This window comes from Canis lupus, chromosome 5 (assembly GCF_048164855.1).
Source record: "Canis lupus baileyi chromosome 5, mCanLup2.hap1, whole genome shotgun sequence".
In the NCBI taxonomy this organism is placed as follows: Eukaryota; Metazoa; Chordata; class Mammalia; order Carnivora; family Canidae; genus Canis; species Canis lupus.
The window spans coordinates 44,738,423-44,757,582 of NC_132842.1; the positions used below are offsets into that span (position 1 = coordinate 44,738,423).

Sequence of the window (19,160 nt, forward strand, 5' to 3'; positions counted from 1 at the left end):
TGGCCTACTTTGATAAAATGAATTACTTAGAAAGCACTGTAGAATAAGTCAGTTGGCTTACATAATTGATAACTAAAGGTAAAAATAGTATGGGTTAAAAACAGGAAAGGTGGAATTTAAACCCATAAATCGGTGAATAAAGACCTTCCTGTCATTTCTACACTTGGGAAGTAAAGCAGCCTCTTGGCAAAAAGACCATTGTCTAGGATGCTCAATAGAGAAAGATGGTATTATTTGGTGTAGCACTTAATATGTGTGAATGTTTGAGTCAGACCAATATTTTCAAAAGGTCATTCTACTATTTTCTAATTTTACATCCCTAAGCAAGAAAGTTGGTTTCCTCCTACACAACTAATCTAACTTTACAAAGACTAAATGGAACAAGCTGGCAACAAATGAATACTAAAACAAATTTGGGCAGCCCTGGTGGCGCAGCGGTTTAGCGCCGCCTGCAGCCTGGGGTGTGATCCTGGAGATCCAGGATCGAGTCCCACATCGGGTTCCTTGCATGGAGCCTGCTTCTCCCTCTGCCTGTGTCTCTGTCTCTCTGTCTGTCTGTCTGTCTCTCTCTCTCTGTGACTCATGAATAAATAAATAAAATCTTAAATAAATAAAACAAGTTTAATAGATTAGCATGCCTGGTACACAGGACAAGCCCAGTAAATATTTATTTTCTCCTTTCCTCGATTGCCAGTGAAAAGAAAAATAACCTGAATGACAGGCTCATTTATTCCTGTTTTGTGTACATTATTTAATCGGTTAGTAACAAAATACATTTCTTAAAAGACTTTTTAATAGATGTCATATCACAGTCTACTTTAAAAAGCAAAAACAAAACAAAACACCCCCACAACTTTGTAAAACTGGACCTCAGATGTGGTGTTCACATTTTAATTAAACTAGTCACATTTTATTTGGCTGGGTGAGCAAGTTGGTCCTCTGCTCCATTTACTATTAAGCACTCTTCAAAGGAGGAAAGTAGACCAAGAGAATGTGATAATCTAGGCTGGAGGTGAAATATTAGAAAAAGGTAGAGAAATTAAAACACTTCCTTTCATGTTATGTTTCATGTTATGTTTTTCATGTTATGTTTCCTTTCATGTTATGTTTGTTTCAAAGAAAAGTCCATATGTTTATGATTTTTACATGTTGCTATCTCTTTATCTTATTGTGTAATAGGTACAGTATATCAGAAGTATGAGCCAATTTTTTTCCAATCCATTGGAAACCCATTTATTTTTAGATGCCTGGATGGGGTACTCATTGATGGAAATGACAAAGGAATATCAAAAGTTGTATACAGGTAAGTTAGTGCCCATGTTCAAACTTAATATAGGACCACAGCAAGATGACTATGACCACTGGCTTTTTCAATTTAAATAAAAATCTGTTCAAGCAGCTGCTCATTGGCAACTCAGTTGTCCTATTGGCAAGACAAAACTTTTTAAAGAGAAATTGAACTTGTTCGGTTCTAGGGCTAATTTTACACTTTGGGATTTTATTGTAAGATATAAAAGAATAATCCCTAACCAATGCTTTCACCTGTTTCAGATCTTGCAATGGGAGGGATCGACTTGGTCCCTTCAAAATGAGTGATAGTACTTGGCTAACATCAGAAATTTGTAACCCACTGGCTGTAGGGCAGTATGTCAACAATTGTTCAAATGGTAAGTTGGCATCATGGGTCTGTGAGACAGGATATAAATACAGCAGTTGGTAATTTTCTTCCTTTGCCCTATAATTGAGTGCCACAGGCAGTTAAATTTAACATCTCAGCTTTTCAAAGCCTGTAAGTAAACTATAACATTCTGGGGGCAGGTAGTAGAGAATTTGGGGAAGTAATGATATACATTAATTGAGTAAGTTACTGTTTTCTGGTTTTGCAACAAATGTAGACAACTGGTAACTGCTCTTTTGATCATCCTTATTTTAGCATTGTTTTAATAGTGAACTTAGAGATCATTTTGTCAGTACTTCAGTCGAGCCTTGTAAGTTAAACTGGTATCCTCTTTCTGCTGCTCCATGTCTGAGTCTCTTATCTTCCCATAGGGCTTGACTTTCCCAAAAGTCTAAGTTTGATTTGGCTACATTTAGCGTAGCTTTTGGTGTTAGGGAGATGTGAACTTGAAACCTGACTCTTCTACTTAATCTTTAACCTTTCTGAGCCTCTGTAAATAATAGGGTCGCCTGGGTGACTTAGTCCATTGAGCATCTGACCCTTGATTTCGGCTCCAGGCATAATCTCAGGGTTGTGATATTGAGCCCCAAGTTGAGACCCTAGCTGGGCCCTGAGCCAGGTAGGCAATCTGCTTGAGAGTCTCTCCTGCTGCCTCTCCCCGCACTCACACATGTGTGCACTCTTATCTCTAAAATAAATTTTTAAAGAAGTAAATAATAAAACATATAGATAATCTGGTAATGCCTGGAACATATTAGTGATTATTAATTTGAGCATGTACTTATGAGAAAACCACACATCAAGTGCCATAATTCAGTACTATTTTCCATGACCTTGTAAAATGGCTGTTGCTAAAAATGATGTACTTGTTCCTAGACAGAGCAGCTAATGTCTGCTATCAAGAATTTGATGTGCCTGCAGTTTTCCCTATAGAGCTGAAGCAGTATCTTCCAAACATTGCCTACAGCTGTGACAAACAAAGGTCAGTCTTTTTCTATCTCCTGTCTTATGCTGTACTTAAAAAGCATTTTCCAGGGCACCTGCGTGGCTCAGTCCATTAAAGTGTCTGACTCTTGGTTTTGGCTAAGGTCATGATCTTGGGGTCCTGGGATCAAGCCCTACTTGGGGCTTTGCACTAAGCTGCTAAGCTTGTCTCTCTCCTTTGCTCTCTGCTCCTCCTCCAGGGCCTAATATCTCTCTCTCTCAAATAAATAAACATTAAAAAAAAAAAAAAACACATTTTTCCAGAAAAAGCTATATATAACTGGAGGTAATTTTTTTAGCCAAAATTTATAACTTAAATTTTGATTTTCATCATACCTGAATGTGTTAATGTAGGCTTATTAAAAATTTTAAATTATCCATTAACTCCATTCATTCTGCTTATTAACCATCTTTATGTGGTCATTTAAAAGTATCAACCTTAAAAAAATAAGGTATCAACCTTAAAATTGTTTTTGTGATTCTGTGTTTTTCTACTTTAAAAAAATCTTCAAATACATTCTTACTTTAATCATTTTAAGGATCATGTTCTTCATCTCACCTGAGAGCACCCAGTTGAAGGAAAAAGCCAAATTACACTATTATTTCTCTTGCCAATTTCATAGGTTTGGAAACTTAACAATGAAAAAAAGATAAATATTCAGAAAATACGTATTTGTAATGTAATGTTTATTTTCTATTCACTAAGTGGAAAGTCTACTGAAAGTATTTGAGTAACAATTTCTAAATCTAATTATGTAGAGTATTAACAATGCTATAGGAAGATATAATGTTAATGCCATTGAGCTGCCAGTTGTTAGTAAACTTTATTTTGTATGGGCCCCATTAAATTGTAAGATTAATTGTAAGATTAAAACAGACTATTTTCTGTACTTAAAACTTGATAACTTCTATTTGTGTGTATTTGTATATCTAACAGTTTAGGGTTTTTAGCCATATATTCTGGAATATAATGTCATTACTGTTCAACAAGTATAGGAAATGTTAACTGAGTAGAAACATTGAAGGTTAAATATGTCTTATGATGTCCATAAAAGTATTTTTAACTTTAATAAAATATAATACTTTAATAAAAGTATTATTATTTTTTGAGAGGGAGAGAGGGAATCTTAAGCAGGCTCCGAACCCAGCACAGAGCCTGACACGAGGCTCATATTGACAAGCCTGAGAGTAAAACCTGAGCCAAAATCAAGAGTCAGATGTTTAACCAGTTGAGCCACCCAGGAAACCCAAAATTCCAATAGATTTTAAGTAATGTTTCCAGCTTTGCAGAATACAAGATACAAATTAATTTTAAAGTGCTAAACTATTATAAATGTCATTTCAAAATGCTTTTGTGATACCAGTTTTGGGAGCCTGAACATAAAAATAACATGTTCAGAAGTAGTTATAAAAACTTACTGACTTGAGGGATCCCTGGGTGGCGCAGCGGTTTAGCGCCTGCCTTTGGCCCAGGGCGCGATCCTGGAGACCCTGGATCGAATCCCACGTCGGGTTCCAGGTGCATGGAGCCTGCTTCTCCCTCTGCCTATGTCTCTGCCTCTCTCTCTCTCTCTCTCTGTGACTATCATAAATAAATAAAAAAAAAATTAAAAAAAAAAAAAACTTACTGACTTGTGGTCTTTTTAAATGATATAGAATAGACATAATGCACTTTAAAACATAATTAGTTAACTGATTAATTTTTAAAGAAAGAAAGAAGATAACCCCATCAGGGATAATCCTCATGGGAATCAACTAACTTAGACAGTGGTAAGGAATTTGCATAAAATTATGTCTGTAAAATCTGTATTGGTTATATTAAAAATATGAACTTGGATCTGTTAACACTTAGAACTTTTGTATATTTTGCTTTTTGTTTTCAGCCCACTTCGATGTGTCATTCTTGTAGCACTCAGGGACATCAAACAAGGAGAAGAGCTTTTTTCAAATTACTATACAATTGTCAGCTAACTGTGAATTAGAAAGTAGGTTTTCTACTCAGCTGTTAACTCTAAATGCTTTTGTTAATTTTATCTCCTAGTTCCACCTATAGAACAAATATTTTGAGGCCTAATTAGAATGTGAATTTTTTGTTATTGATATTGTGTGATAAAAGCTATTTGCTTCATTACAACTTCAAATTTGTAATGCTATTTCAATTTTAATTGGCTTTCCCCTACATAGTAGCTTATTAAAACCTACTGCCTGAACTTAAATTTTCAATTTTTCTTTAATTTTGTATATCTTTGTGGTGGTTTATAAAATTTCAGCCAAGCCATCATTTTAACTGTATTTTTATGTAATAAACTAAAGCCAAAAATATATGTTGTGTAATCATGAATTGTGTGTGTATGTGTGATTTAAAGATTGTTTTAGCTAGGTAAGGGGGAATTGGAATTCAATCTTATGTGAACATTCACACACATATACAAAGTTTGAAAGTGAGAGGTACTCTCTCTTTAGCATGGAAATACAGGTAAAAGTGGTGTGGGAGGGACATGTATTCCCCATTCTCTTATTTCAGTGGGGAGCGCTGACATTAGTGAAGTTCCTGACCTCACTCTCCATCCATTGGAGGAGGAGTGATTTTCTGAGATCCTCTCTGGAGAAGAACTAGGCTCCCATGGTTCAAACCGCTCTAGTTCCTTCTCTGTGGGCTTTCTGCCCAGCCAGTGACAGAGAGAGTTTGGTTCAGAGGTGGAATATTAGTGAGCTGTCCACAGCTCTGAAGCCACCTTCTACAGTGAGTTTCATTCGTAATACTTACTTTGATCTCCATCCACCTGACTCCTGCATCTAACTCAGTTACAAATCTGGATGGAGTGGAGGTTTTACTTATTGGACCCCTCCAATCCTAACATGGAACCTGTATAACCAGATTCTAACCACCTGAACAACAGCTTTCCTCACTTCATTTATTGCAATTTCAATAGCCTTCTAATTGCCCTCCCTGTTTCCACTCCTGCTACCTCTACGAATGGATCACCAAGAGAGGTTCTTGTAACTCAAATCTTGACCCACCTCTGCTCAAAATCCTCTGATTACCCTTCAGATAGTGTAAGAAATGCCCAAGTGCTTCACATATATGATATAGTCACTCACCACCTCTTCCCTCATCTCTTGCTCATTTTACCCCAGGCACTTCTCCCTCCTTGCCACTCCTTGAAGCTGCTGGGCGCACTTGCACTTTGGGCTTCTGCACTGGTTTTCTCTGCCATGGTCTTCCCCCAGAGTCACGTGGTTCATTCCCTCCCTCCGCCACCTTGCCCCACCATCCTACTGAAATTTACAATCCCCAACTGCCAGCCCTGAAAATTCCCATTACACTTTCCTTCTTTGTATCAGATTTTTCATGCATGGACAGTAAATGTTTATTTGTGACAGCATCTGATTCTTTTTCTCAGCCTCAGCTTTTGAGTCACCAAGATCCTGGGAAAACAGGGAGACTAAGCTTATTACAAAAAAAAAAAAAAAAAACACTCTACTTGACCAAACTTGACCAAGAAGATCCTGTTACCCAGAACCTACCATAAAATACACAAATACTAACTCCTGTGGACACATTTGCGGGGGCTAAAGTATTTAGGAGTGAACTCTTGCAATATTGAAAAATTTAAAACTAGTTCAGGAAAAATAAAAAGGCATGTTATATAAGAAAATAACAAGTAGGTTAAAAAAAAAAAAAAGAAAATAACAAGTAGGGATCCCTGGGTGGCACAGCGGTTTGGTGCCTGCCTTTGGCCCAGGGCGCGATCCTGGAGACCCGGGATCGAATCCCACATCGGGCTCCCGGTGCATGGAGCCCGCTTCTCCCTCTGCCTGTGTCTCTGCCTCTCTCTCTCTCTCTCTCTGTGACTATCATAAATAAATAAAAATTAAAAAAAAAAAAGAAAAGAAAATAACAAGTATGGTAAAATGTCAATTGTTCAATCTGGATTTTTCTTTATTCTGTTCTTTTAACTTTTGTCTTAAAAAGTTTTTCTTTTAAAGGTAGGAGCAAAGTCACCACTAGCATAAGGGTAATTTAGGTCATCATGTTTTTAGTGAATACCTACTATGTACAGGGTCCTGAGTGAGTCAAAGAATAAAACATGGTCCCTGCTCATAAAATGCTCATGGTGGGAGTATAAAGCTTGCCTAGTGTCATGATTTGGTCTGCACTGGAGAGGTGACCGAATTTTTTTAACAGAACATAGATATTTTAAAACAATCATAGATCTTTCTTACTAAAATGATTGTTCAGACTTACATTTCATTTCTGACATACTTCTGAAATGCTTTTTAGGAGTCGTATACCAGAAAACAACTTTGTGGCTTTACCTCTATAATAGCCATCTCATCAAAACTAAAGTGAATGTCAACTAGTGTATTAAATCTAGGAACACATGAGCACTTTTGGTCTAAAACCACAAATGCAGTGCCCCTGTGCACAGCTTTGTCAGAGAATCCACACACAGAAAAGGAGGATTTGAGAACACCTACCTAGTTGAGAAATCATCAGCAGTTTATGTATGTCATAGGGATGACGACAAAGTGTATATAATGAAATACCCAACTTACAGACGCTCTGAGGCCTCTGAGAAGTCAGTGAAGCAGCAAGCTCAAAGCCCATCACTGACAGACATGTCAACAAGGATGTCTGTAAGTCACAAGACATTGTTCCTACAAGGCTTTCCTCCCTCCCCTAAAAGCCTGAAGTGCTTTGTAACCCTCACATGTTACTGGGCTGCACTCTTGGCTAGATTCAAAGCACTGGTGCTTGTCCCCACCTGAAGGCACTTCTGTGTTTGTGTCCACCACACAGTCTGCACACTAAGGTTCTGTGGTGGCTGTGCATGAAAGAATGTGGTTTTAGACAAGTAACCAAAGCAGAGGAGTCAGAAGGCTTGCTTTCATTTTATCCTCTTCATGTCCTTATACAAAATCTGGACCTTATGTGCAATCTGATTACTGCATATTAAGAATGGACTAGAATCTCTCTCCCTCTTCCTCTGTCCCTCCCCTCCATGCTCTCAAATAATTTTTTTTTTTTGAAAATTTTTAAAAGAACGGACTAGAGGGGATCCCTGGGTGGCTCAGTGGTTTAACGCCTGCCTTTGGCCCAGGGCACGATCCTGGGTTCCCGGGATCGAGTCCCACGTCGGGCTCCCGGCATGGAGCCTGCTTCTCCCTCTGCCTGTGTCTCTGCCCCTCTCTCTCTCTATCATGAATAAATAAATAAAATCTTTAAAAAAAAAAAAAAAGAATGGACTAGATAAAGCTCTGCTCAGAGCAAATGAAATGGGGACAAATTTGTGAAATTAGGCTAAAACAAGATCATCAGCTTGAAAAGATGAAGGTTTAGAGAAGATATTTTCTAGAGTCTACTAAACTATGAATACTATGGATAATAATGACTAATTTACAATATGTCAAATAATAAAGTCTGATCAAGCTTCAGATATGTCTTCCTAAAATACAAAGTTACCTAGAACAGTGTTTGAAACATAATAGACATCCAATAAGTATTTCCTGAATTAAAGTATAATAAGCCTCACTTTGGAATGGCTGCTTCATTATAGATGGAAATTTGTCATAGATGATTTAAAGAAAACTTATTTTTATCTACCAACTTTGACACTTACCAATCATATTTACTACAGCAAAAAACTGAAAAGTGGTTAAGTTTCTACCCATGTGTTATAGCTTAAGATCATTAAATAAAAATTTAATTGCCGCAAATACTCACACGAACCAAGAAAAAAAAAAGATTTCCAGATTTTTATTTCTGGAACTGTACACCAGGTATTAAAGTACAACAAATACAAAATAATGCTCAAAAAAATCAGTGTTTATGTACAAATATTAAAATCAATGCAACAATAGCAACTTCCTCTTGAACATCTGATACTAAAACTTGTTGTGATTGTCACTAATTAATCTCATACTCACAGGGTACTTATTTCAAACTGGGACAATTGGAATCACTGGTCATCTAAGAGGAATTTTTAATATCTACCATATTTAACAATAAAACTAATAGTTTCCTCCTTTTAGTGAAAAAATTAAGAACTTTTTAAAAAACATAGTAATGTCAATATTTTTATAAATTATTTCAATTTCCATTTGTAGACAATGTGCTTTGAAACTCTGGGCAAACAATCTCCTTGGTGGTCAGGTTTATTCATTAGTTTACATTCAAAGTTGAAATATTTACTAGAGACTTTGGTTAAATTAAATAGTATCACTATGCTCTATTAGATCTGACGTTCTCAAATATTTATGACCCTCAATTTTAAAAATTAAAAAGGAAACAATTGCACAATTCTTTGACCTAATTGTACACACTTTAGTATTGTTTAAACAGTATTCTACATCCTTCAAGTAAATTCAGCAGTTGACCATGACAAGAGGAAAACCAAACATTTAAAAAGCTAGCATGGAAAAGATGCAGTACGACCAACAAAAGTAAAGTATTGCTATAATCACAGCACCAGTTACACTTCTAAATGAATCCGCTGTCCTCTTCAAATTCCCTGTACAGAAAAGATACATCAGCCAACAATGCAACAGCTCACCATGGATTTTTGGTTTGTTCATAAGAAAATAATGTGACAAAAGAAAAAAAGAATTTATCACAGTTTGTTATAAGAATTGTGCTTAACACTTGATAATAAAGGCATTATTGTTTCTTCATAAAATTGCAAATCAGTAATTTTCATGCTCTCAAACGCAATTCTTCTAATAAACAGTAACAAATTCTCTGTTAAGATGCTTAACTGGAGGGGGAAAAAACCCAGTAAACCCAGCGTTCAAAAGAAAATTCAATAAATAGCTATTTTACATGGATAAAGTCATAGTGGTACAATTTATGAATGTCACATCAAGCATGCACAAAAATGGTATTATACATGGCAGAAGCAGTCAGAAAATATTGAATTAGATCTAAAAAGATATGAAGAATTTACACATATATATACAAAAATCTTGCAAATTATTGCCTCATTTTAACAAGGAATTAAAAGTAAACGTTACCAGCTAGTTAGCACTCTCTAAGAGGCTAAAATCAGATTGACATTTAAAAATCTATTAAACTAGCTGGAATTTATTTTTCTCTCATATCATTTTCTGGATTTTGGTCAAAAATCTTTATTTAAATAACTAAAGTGTCCATTCAACTTGCTGATAATCAAAACTTTAGATAAGAAACACTGTTTCCATCTTTTATCAAGATCCCAGCAATGCATAGATAAACTGAATATGTTACTGCATCAGCTACTGAGAATGGGCATGTTCATTTAAGTGCAACTGGTATTAGCATTCAGTCATCTTTGTGTAAATTACTTTATACAAACCAGCCACTGTAAACCCAGAGTGAAAATCAAAGTTAAAACAATGGAAGATTATGGCCAGTATCTTACTAAATTATAAAAGGTATACTGATTTTTAACAAAAGAAATAAGGTTCAAAGTTTAGCACAACACCACAGCAATAAGAAGCTGATAACTTGGATAAAAATATCTTAAAGCAACACAGAGCCCAGGCTACCCATTATTTACTGTGTGCATACAGGAATGCTAGACTTTAGATGTATAAATTAGAGACTGATTTTAAGTTATTAATTTAACTACTTTTGTCCACTGTGCTAAACTAAATTTTATAGTAAATATGCTACTGCGTAAACACTTCAAAGCAATCTTCATTAAAATGCTGCAAAGAAAAATAAGAATACACATCATCCAAAACTAAGGATGTCATTGCAGTTCACAGTTTGTATAATAAATACCCTCCCTTTTCCATCACTACTAAGGTCACTACAACCTATCTATTCATCAGCACAACCTTGAAGCAACTTATTCTTACAAATATAAGCACTGCAGCCAAACATTTAAGTTTTTTGCAAAGCAAGACAACTAGTAGCAATTGAAAATTAAGACGGTGCAAAAAAACCAAAACAAAACAAAACAAAAAAAAACCAACCCAAAGCAAAATTCTGTTTTAAACTAAATTCTAAAAGCAAAGCTTATTACACCCTAATACTGTATTACATATTGTTTGATTTCACCTTTTAACTTAAAGAGCAAAAAGGCCAAAGTTTAGGACAATGGCTTCTCATTCACAATGTCTGGAATAAAGATAAAACTGAGTCTGAGATGCATCTGAACGTCTCTCACTTTTTAAAACTTAAAGTGGTAAAGTACCATTCTATTTCAGATAGAAACTCACATTTTTCTTGCCAACTGTTCAAGCTAAACAAAAAAGTTTAAATATACTTCAAGGTTCTACTGCATTAAGTGTAAAATCTAGAAGTCCCTCCAAAATATTAACACTTTGAACTGCAGTGCTACAAACAACTTAAGAAGTGTCCCAAAATGTAAACCATTGAGTGGCAACATCCTAGGCTTTGTAGACTGTGTCCTGTAAGTCAGTTGCCTCAGGATAAACTAAATTATTAACGACCAGTATGATTTGTACAATAATAATCTTGACAATGGTGGACAAAACCCCATCTGAATACCACATCTTCAAATGCCGAATTTTTAGCCAATAAATGAAGGTACACAGAACTCTTCCCACAGTAAAATGACCGATTCTGTGTAAGGTAGCCCTGGTCTAGAATTTTTAAACAGGATCCAAGCAAGCGTCTTCATAATGTGCACGCGGTTCCTTGTGCTGGCTTCCATAAAGATGGACTTGCTGTTTTGTAAACTGAAGTGCTCTAGTTGAGTAACATGAGAGAAGTTTCCATTTAAAAAAAAAAATCCTTGCATGTTTGTGCAGTTTAAAGAAACCTACCCCTGCTTTTATTTAATTAAGAAAATAAAACCAAAAAATGCTACATTGAGCAGGGATTGGGATCGGTACCTGTAAACATTGTGATTCCACTGCATCCATTACGGCAAAAGGAATTTACACGAAAAGAAGCCACTCCATTCAGTTCAGAACATCTGTGCTGGTTTTGAGCTGGTGGCCTCTGTCTACAGGTTTAAAACTGGGAGTGAGGGCAGTGGGGAACAGAAAAGAATAGAAAAAGAAGGGAGTGGAGAAGAGGTACTGGGGGATGAGGAAGAGATAAGCAGAGCTTAAAGCTGCACCACAGAGTTCAATCTTAGTTCCCAACTCTGCTAATCATAGTTTATTTCCACATTTATGGATTGAAAAATGAAAATACTCTTGATAAATCAAGATATAGTTCTATACATACTGACATCACTGATGTCATAGTGAAAAAGGTTCAAACTTCCAGTGAAAGACTAAGCAAACCTGATCCTTTCCTCAAGTTTACTGGTACTGCACACCCACTGTTTTTGGGCCCTTCACTCCTGTCACTCTGAGTGAAGGGCGGCATGCTGATGCAGAGCATGGGCACCGATGAAACCATTGGTCTCACTGGCAGACAGACTGCCAAAGTCCGCCACAGAGACAGCCATTTTGGCACTGGTGATGTGATGCGTGTGATTTTCAAAGTCCACACCCAAATTATTTACAGAAACCTCATTCATAAAGGATTCAGGAACAGCAATGCCCATTTTCAATCTCTTTGCTGGTCTTTCTGACTCTTCACTGCACATGTTCATGGGGTTTAGCTCCGAGTGATAAAATCCAGTCTCAAATAAATTAAAACAATCACTTTCCCCATTGCTAGGCAGGGTGAGTAACTCCTCTGTTACCACAGGCACATGATTGACTTGTCCACGGGGTGTGTTGCCCAGTGGAGGAAAGCTATCATCCAAACAATTCACATCCGTAGGGTTGCACACAGTTGCCACACTGTTGGTCAGAGCTAAAAAGAAAGAGAAAATGGTTTAAATACATGGTCCCAAGTCATGAAACAAAGAGGACACAATTTTGCCCTAAGCCAAAGAAAAAAAAAAGATGCTCATTTTACCTGTCAAGTCACTGGCAGTGAAAGAGTTGAGAATGTTCAGCTGTTGATCAGGAAGCGGCTCAGGTCGATTAGAAGTTAAGGCTGAAGAATTTACGGTTGAACCCAAAGCTTCTGTTTCATCTACCAAACGATCCATATAGTCCCTAAAAAATGTACCCCAATAATTTCAAGACTGCATATCACAGTTAAAACCAGAAGCCTTTAAAATCAAGCCCACGGTACTTACGTAACTCCAGGGTGATGGTTATATCGTTTCTTTCCAAATCTTGTCTGTTGAGCGAAGTAATCATAACGTTCAGATTTCTTCCACATATAGTAGAATGCTACACATTCAGCAACTGTTCTAGTTCTCACCTAAAAAAGTTAAAATTTTAAATAGAAATCAACAGACCTATTTTTAAGTAACTTTTTTTTTAAGATTTTATTATTTGACAGAGGGAGAGAGAGAAAGCACAAGCAGAGGGAGAGGGAGAAGCAGGCTCCCCAGTAAGCAGGGAGCCTGATGCAGGGCTCAATCCCAGGATTCTGAGCCAAACGCAAATGCATAACCAACTGACCTAACAAAGGCACCTCACTGGCTTGTTTTTTGTTAGTTTTTTTTTTTTTTTTTTTAACAACACTATAGCTTCAATCCATGGGTCTTATTTTCTATCCTCCCAATTATAAATTCTAAACATTTTACTTATAAAAAGTGTGCTTATATTTACACTATTTAATCATAAGGATACCTTCAAAAGCCCAAGTTATTTAAGTCAGAATATGTTCATTTATAAAAATGTGTATCCAGAAATGATCTTCCACCTTTACTGAAAATCTTAAAGCACTGGCAGCCTTTACTTTTCCTCACTGAGTTCTCACTATGATTTTGACTGCCACAGGAGTTCTTAACCTCAAGAAGTCCATGAACAGAATTCACTGGTATCTATTAAATTTCAAAATTATATGCAGGTACACTTTCCTGGGGAGAAGGAATGCAGCTTCATCAGCTTATCAAAAGGTTCCATAATGCAAAAGAGATAAAGATGATTTGCTAGCTAAAGGGCAAGGTGTTTTCCTTCAACATGAGTTTGGTTCACAGCTCCAACAAAGTTTCTCAAAAACAACCACCACACAATAATAAAATTTGAGCCTTGACAACTTGGCTCCACATCCAGACTAGAGCTGCTCAAACTGTATATAGCTCCATGTATGAGTTCAGAAATACAAACTTCCGTGTCCTTATCTAATACACGCCTTCTCCACTGCTTAATCAGTATCCAATAAAGAAATTTCAGGGATGCCAGGGTGGCTCAGTCGGTTAAGCCCAGAGACCCACACAAATGTAAGTCTTCCTTTGGCTCAGGTCATGATCCCAGGGTCCTGAGATCAAGCCCCGCACAGACTCTCTCCTCTCCATCTGCCTACCGCTCTGCCTGCTGATCTGCCTACTAGTGCTCTGTCAAATCACTAGATAAAATCTTAAAAATAAATTATACATTTCAATAAACATCATTCACTGTGTTTGTGGTGAATGTAGGCTTCTTGGGGACAGAGACCTTTCCTGTCTTTTTTTTTTTTTTTTTTTTTTTTTTAAAGGAGAGAGGGAAACAAGCCATAAGAGACTTTTTTTTTTTTTTTTAATTTACTTATGATAGTCACACAGATTGAGAGAGAGGGGCAGAGACATAGGCAGAGGGAGAAGCAGGCTCCATGCACCGGGAGCCTGACGTGGGACTTGATCCAGGGTCTCCAGGATCGCGCCCTGGGCCAAAGGCAGGCACTAAACCGCTGCGCCATCCAGGGATCCCGACCTTTCCTGTCTTATTCACTGATGCATCTCTAGCACATAAAACAATGTCTGGCAAATGGTAGAACTTAATTATTTATGGAATGAATGGATAGATTTCATAAATCACTGCAAAACTTATGTTTTATTTTGACTTAAACAATCCAGACTTCTTTAAAAATGTTTTATCTACTAATTAAATATTTCATCTCATCTTTGAAAAAACATTAGGTGTTCATACATACAAAAAAGGCATTAAACTATTCAACATCTTACAGGAAGGTCTAGCCAATTCAATAAAACAAGAAAAAAGAAAGGTATACAAATTGAGAAGGAAGAAATAAAACTGTCTCTTCACAGATATGATTGTCTACATAGAAAATTCCAAAGAATCAGCAAAACACTCATGGAACTAATAAATAGCTAGGTTACAGGATACAAGATTATTATGCAAAGGTCAACTGCTTGCCTATATACCAGCAAAAAACAACCAATATGTAAAATTTAAAAATACAGTAACATTTGCATTAGGACCCCAAATATGAAATATTTAGGTACAAATCTAACAAAGTACATGTAAGACCTATGTGAGGAAAACTATAAAATCATGATTAAAGAAATCAGAGATCTAAATAAATGGAGAGAGATTCCCATTCATGGGTAGAAAACTCATAACTAACTGTCAGTTCTTCCCAACCTGACATATAGATTCAGGACAATCCCAATCAAAATCTCAGCAAGTTACTTGGCAAAGACTGACAAACTAATTCTAGAGCTTACATGGAAAGGCAAAAAACAGAATAGCAATACCATATTAAAAGAGAAGAACAAAGTTGAAGGACACTACCCAACCAAGACTTACTATAAAGTTACAGTAGTTAAGACAGTGTGCTACTGGTGAAAAAAACAGACACAAAGATTAATGCAAGAGAATGGAGAGCCCAGAGACCCACACAAATGTAGTCAACTAATCCTTAACAAAGAGTAAAGGTGATGCAATGAAGGATAGTCTTCTAAACAAATGGTGTTAGAACACCTGGATATCCACATACAAAAACAAAAACAAAGAAAGAAACTAGACATAGATATTAACAACTTTCACATAAACTAAAAATGGAATATAGACATAAATGTGAAATGCAAAACTATAAAGCTCCTAGAAGATAACGTAGGAGAAAAGCTAGATGACCTTGCAGATAACAATAACTTTTTAGATGTAACACTAAAAACATGATCTTTTAAAAGAAAATTTGATTAGTTGAAGTTTAAATTAAAATCTTCTACTTTGCAAAAGACACTGTTAGGAGAATGAAAAGACAGCCAAATACAAGGAGAGAATAGCTGCAAAACACAAATGTGATAAAGAATTACTATCCAAAATATGTAAAGAGCACTTAAAACTCAACAAGGCAACAAATCACTCAATTAAAAAACAGGTTAAAGGTCTTGACACCTCATAAAGAAGATACACACATGGCAAATAGGCAAATGAATAGATGCTCCACATCTTATGTCATCAAAGAAATGCAAATGAAACAACCAAGATACATTACACACTTATTTTAACAGCCAAAATCTAAAACTCTCACAACACTGAATGCTGGAGGAATGTGTAACAAGAGGAACACAGTGCTGGTGGGAATGCAAAATGGTAAAGCCACTTTAATGGACGTTTTGAAGGTTTTCTACAAAACGAAACATACTCTTACCATAGAATCCAGCAATCCCACTCACTGGCATTTAGCCAAAGGAGTTGAAAACTTAAGTCTGTGCAAAAACCTTCATTCTAGATATTTATAGCAGCTTATAACTATCAAAACTTGAATGAGACCAAGATGTGCCTCAATAGGTGAATGGATAAACTAGGTATATCCATACAATGAAATAAAGAGAAAGGTGTTAAAACAAAATACACTATCAAGCCATGAAGACACAAAGAAATCCTTAAAATGCATATTGCTAAGTCAAAGAAGCCATTCTGAAAAGGCTACATAGTATAGGATTCCAACCATATGACATCCTGAAAAGGCCAAAGTATAGAGACAGCTACTGGGGTAGAAGGGAATGAGGAAGAGATTGGAACTGGTTGGAGTGCAAGGGATTTTAGGACTGTGAAACTATTCCATATGATGCTATAACAGTGAGTATCATTATATATGTAATGGTAAAGTTATTACACATTTGTCAGAACCATAAAACACAGAAAGTGAACCATTATGTAAACCATTATGTATCGAGACTTCAGTTAATAATATATCAATATTGGTTCATTAGTTGTAACAAATGTATCCCACTAATGTAAGATATTAATAATAGTGGAAGCTGCATATGTGTTAAGGGGTATATGGGAACCCTGTGTACTCTCTGGTCAATTTTTCGGTAAAAATTTGTTCTAAAAAATAAAATTAATGAAAAAGAAATATGATCTTGACCTACCCACCTACATACTTCAGAATCTCATGTTCCTTTAGGATGAAGAGATAATAATAAACAAAGCATATTTTAATTATTCCAAACTATTAGAATATACACATGTAGACACTTTTTTAAAAACTGAATTTATTTTTTAGAGCAGTTTTAGGTTTACAGCTGACGCAAGCAGAAAGCACAGAGTTCCTAGGAACCATCTCCTGCTTCCAAACATGCATAGCTTCCGCCACAGCGGTACATGTTACAGTCGATGTATCTACACCGGCATATCCTTAGTACCTAAAGTCCATCATTTGGATTAGGGTTCACTCAAGTATTAGACATTATAAGGTACTGACAAATATATAATGACATATATCCACCATTATAGTATTATGCAAAATAGTTTCACCATCCTATAAAATCCTCTACACTGTGTCTATTATTCATCCCTCCCTCTATGACAAATCTTGAAACCATTGATTTACTGTTGCCACCGTTTTGCCTTTTCATAATATCATATAGTTGAAATCAAACAGTATACAGCCTTTCCAGATTGGCTTCTTTGACTTAACAATATGCATTTAAATGTTCCCCCATGTCTTTTTGAAGCTTGATAGCTCATTCCTTTTAGCACTGAATAAAATTCCATTGTTTGGATGTGCCACAGTGTATTTATACATCTACCTCTCAGGGTGTACTTACCCATCCACCTCAAAGGATATTTAATTGTCTCCAAGTTCTGGCAATTATGATTAAACCTGCTATTTGCATAAATACCAATGAGTACAACTGCTAGACCATATGGTTAAGAGTATGGTTAGCTTTGCAAGAAACCTCCCAACTGTCTTTTAAAGTGGCCACACTATTTTGCATTCTCATCAGCAATCAATGAGAGTTCCTGCTGCTCCACAACCTCACCAGCATTTTATGTTATTAGAACATTTATAGTCGGTTCTAGTAACCAATGTTTTCTCTTTGAGCAACTATAGTTCTAGCTGCTAAAGAGAAAACATTTTGAGGCCACAAACCTCTGAATAGCTTAGAAAGAAATCAAAGTCAAGAAAAATGGTATAAGGCTAAGACTACCTGCAAAATATAGTAAAGGGTAAACAATTATGAGTAAAGGGTAACAATTATGTATGTCAAAAGACAGGTGAGTACACTATCAGCCATACCATGAGCAGGCCATGGCAAATCCCAGTCATGTTTAGAGCAATGTTAAGAAATGTTAATGTCCGGAAAGCATTAGCAAAATCTTCCCTTTTTGCTACCCAGGTGACTTAAAACATATTTGCATATATTCATTGTAATTACTAAGCAATCTGTATGAATTTGCCTAACTTACCTTATTCTTCTGTATAAGATGAAAATCTTTTCCAAAAAGCATGAGTGCATGTTCAAAGCTCCGGCATTCATCTTCTGTCCATGCAGTCATTCCTTCTAAGAAATTTAAAAAGAAACTTCATTGGCCTCAGGGCTCTTTTATATGAATTGCTAGTTTACTTTCAGTACATTTCCCCTATAAAAGGCCATGAACTCTCTCTCCCTCAATCTCTCTCTCACACACACACACACACATACACACACACACAGAGTTCTATATGCAGGTTTCAGTTAGGATTACCAAAAATAAGCACAATACAAAACTTATTTAAAAACAACAATACCAAAATATAAACACTGGTGTTTTTTTCTCTGCATGGTAGGATAAGAATGTAATGTTTTTCTATAATTTATGCTCATTGTTTTTCTGATTTTTTTAAACAATGTGCATGTATTTTTTCAAATTAGAAAAAAAAGTTTATTTCCTTTATGAAAAAAAAAAGCCTATTTTGGTATTGTATCAAAACCATAGGCTTTTAACTAAAGACCATAAAAAATCAAAACATACTTATTTTAAGTCAGTTTGCAGAGTGCTACACTCTGGAAACCCAATGGAAATAAGAAACAGCCCATGCTCTCAAAAGACTAAATCCCATTCAACTTCTCAGAAGACACTAATGTTAGTGCCCTCAACTCTGGGGCAGAGGAAACTTGAAGTTCTTCACTCAAAGACACTGGGGACAGGTCTCCATTAAGAGTAGTCTACCATGAAGATAAAACATAGTTTGAACTAAAGAAAAACCCACATCTAGTTTTTGAGATTAGGAGGAAATAATTTTCTCAAAAGACCAACTTTTACGAAAAACAATTCAACAGACTATCTCAACCTACAAATTTAAATGTACGGTTTTCAGCCTATTTTTCCAGATCATTTATAAAATATTACTGAGTATCATTTCATTCTATATATACTTAATGAAAGCTATGGTGCATGCAATATATGACAAAACTACTGAAATTAAAGTTATTTTCCTTGATACACACAAAACAAAGCCTAAGCATTATAAAAATTTCACTACATGATTACTAAAAATACCCTTCTTATAATAAATTTGATGGAATATATTATA

The 19,160-nt window shown here is 35.9% G+C and overlaps 2 protein-coding genes across 11 annotated transcripts in view; one reads left to right on the forward strand and one right to left on the reverse strand.

Moving 5' to 3' along the window:
- The window catches only part of SETD9 (SET domain containing 9), a 28,540-nt gene that overhangs the window by 2,201 nt on the left and 7,179 nt on the right, over nucleotides 1-19,160 (forward strand). The window contains exons 3-6 of one of the 3 annotated variants that reach the window (XM_072826501.1): nucleotides 1,180-1,303; nucleotides 1,552-1,667; nucleotides 2,555-2,660; nucleotides 3,202-4,539. In XM_072826501.1, the coding sequence (XP_072682602.1) occupies nucleotides 1,180-1,303; nucleotides 1,552-1,667; nucleotides 2,555-2,660; nucleotides 3,202-3,316 (461 nt within the window). In that variant the 3' untranslated portion in view covers nucleotides 3,317-4,539. The other 2 variants (XM_072826502.1, XM_072826503.1) reach the window with 2 other exon arrangements.
- MIER3 (MIER family member 3) overlaps nucleotides 8,408-19,160 on the reverse strand; it is a 76,830-nt gene continuing 66,077 nt past the window's right edge. For 6 of the 8 annotated variants that reach the window (XM_072826497.1, XM_072826496.1, XM_072826494.1 and 3 more), the window contains 4 exons: nucleotides 18,053-18,147; nucleotides 12,757-12,884; nucleotides 12,531-12,673; nucleotides 8,408-12,425 (listed from right to left, as the gene is read on the reverse strand). In XM_072826497.1, coding sequence (XP_072682598.1) covers nucleotides 11,968-12,425; nucleotides 12,531-12,673; nucleotides 12,757-12,884; nucleotides 18,053-18,147 — 824 coding nt within the window. In that variant the 3' untranslated portion in view covers nucleotides 8,408-11,967. The remainder of the gene's footprint in view (nucleotides 12,426-12,530; nucleotides 12,674-12,756; nucleotides 12,885-18,052; nucleotides 18,148-19,160) is intronic. The other 2 variants (XM_072826493.1, XM_072826495.1) reach the window with 1 other exon arrangement.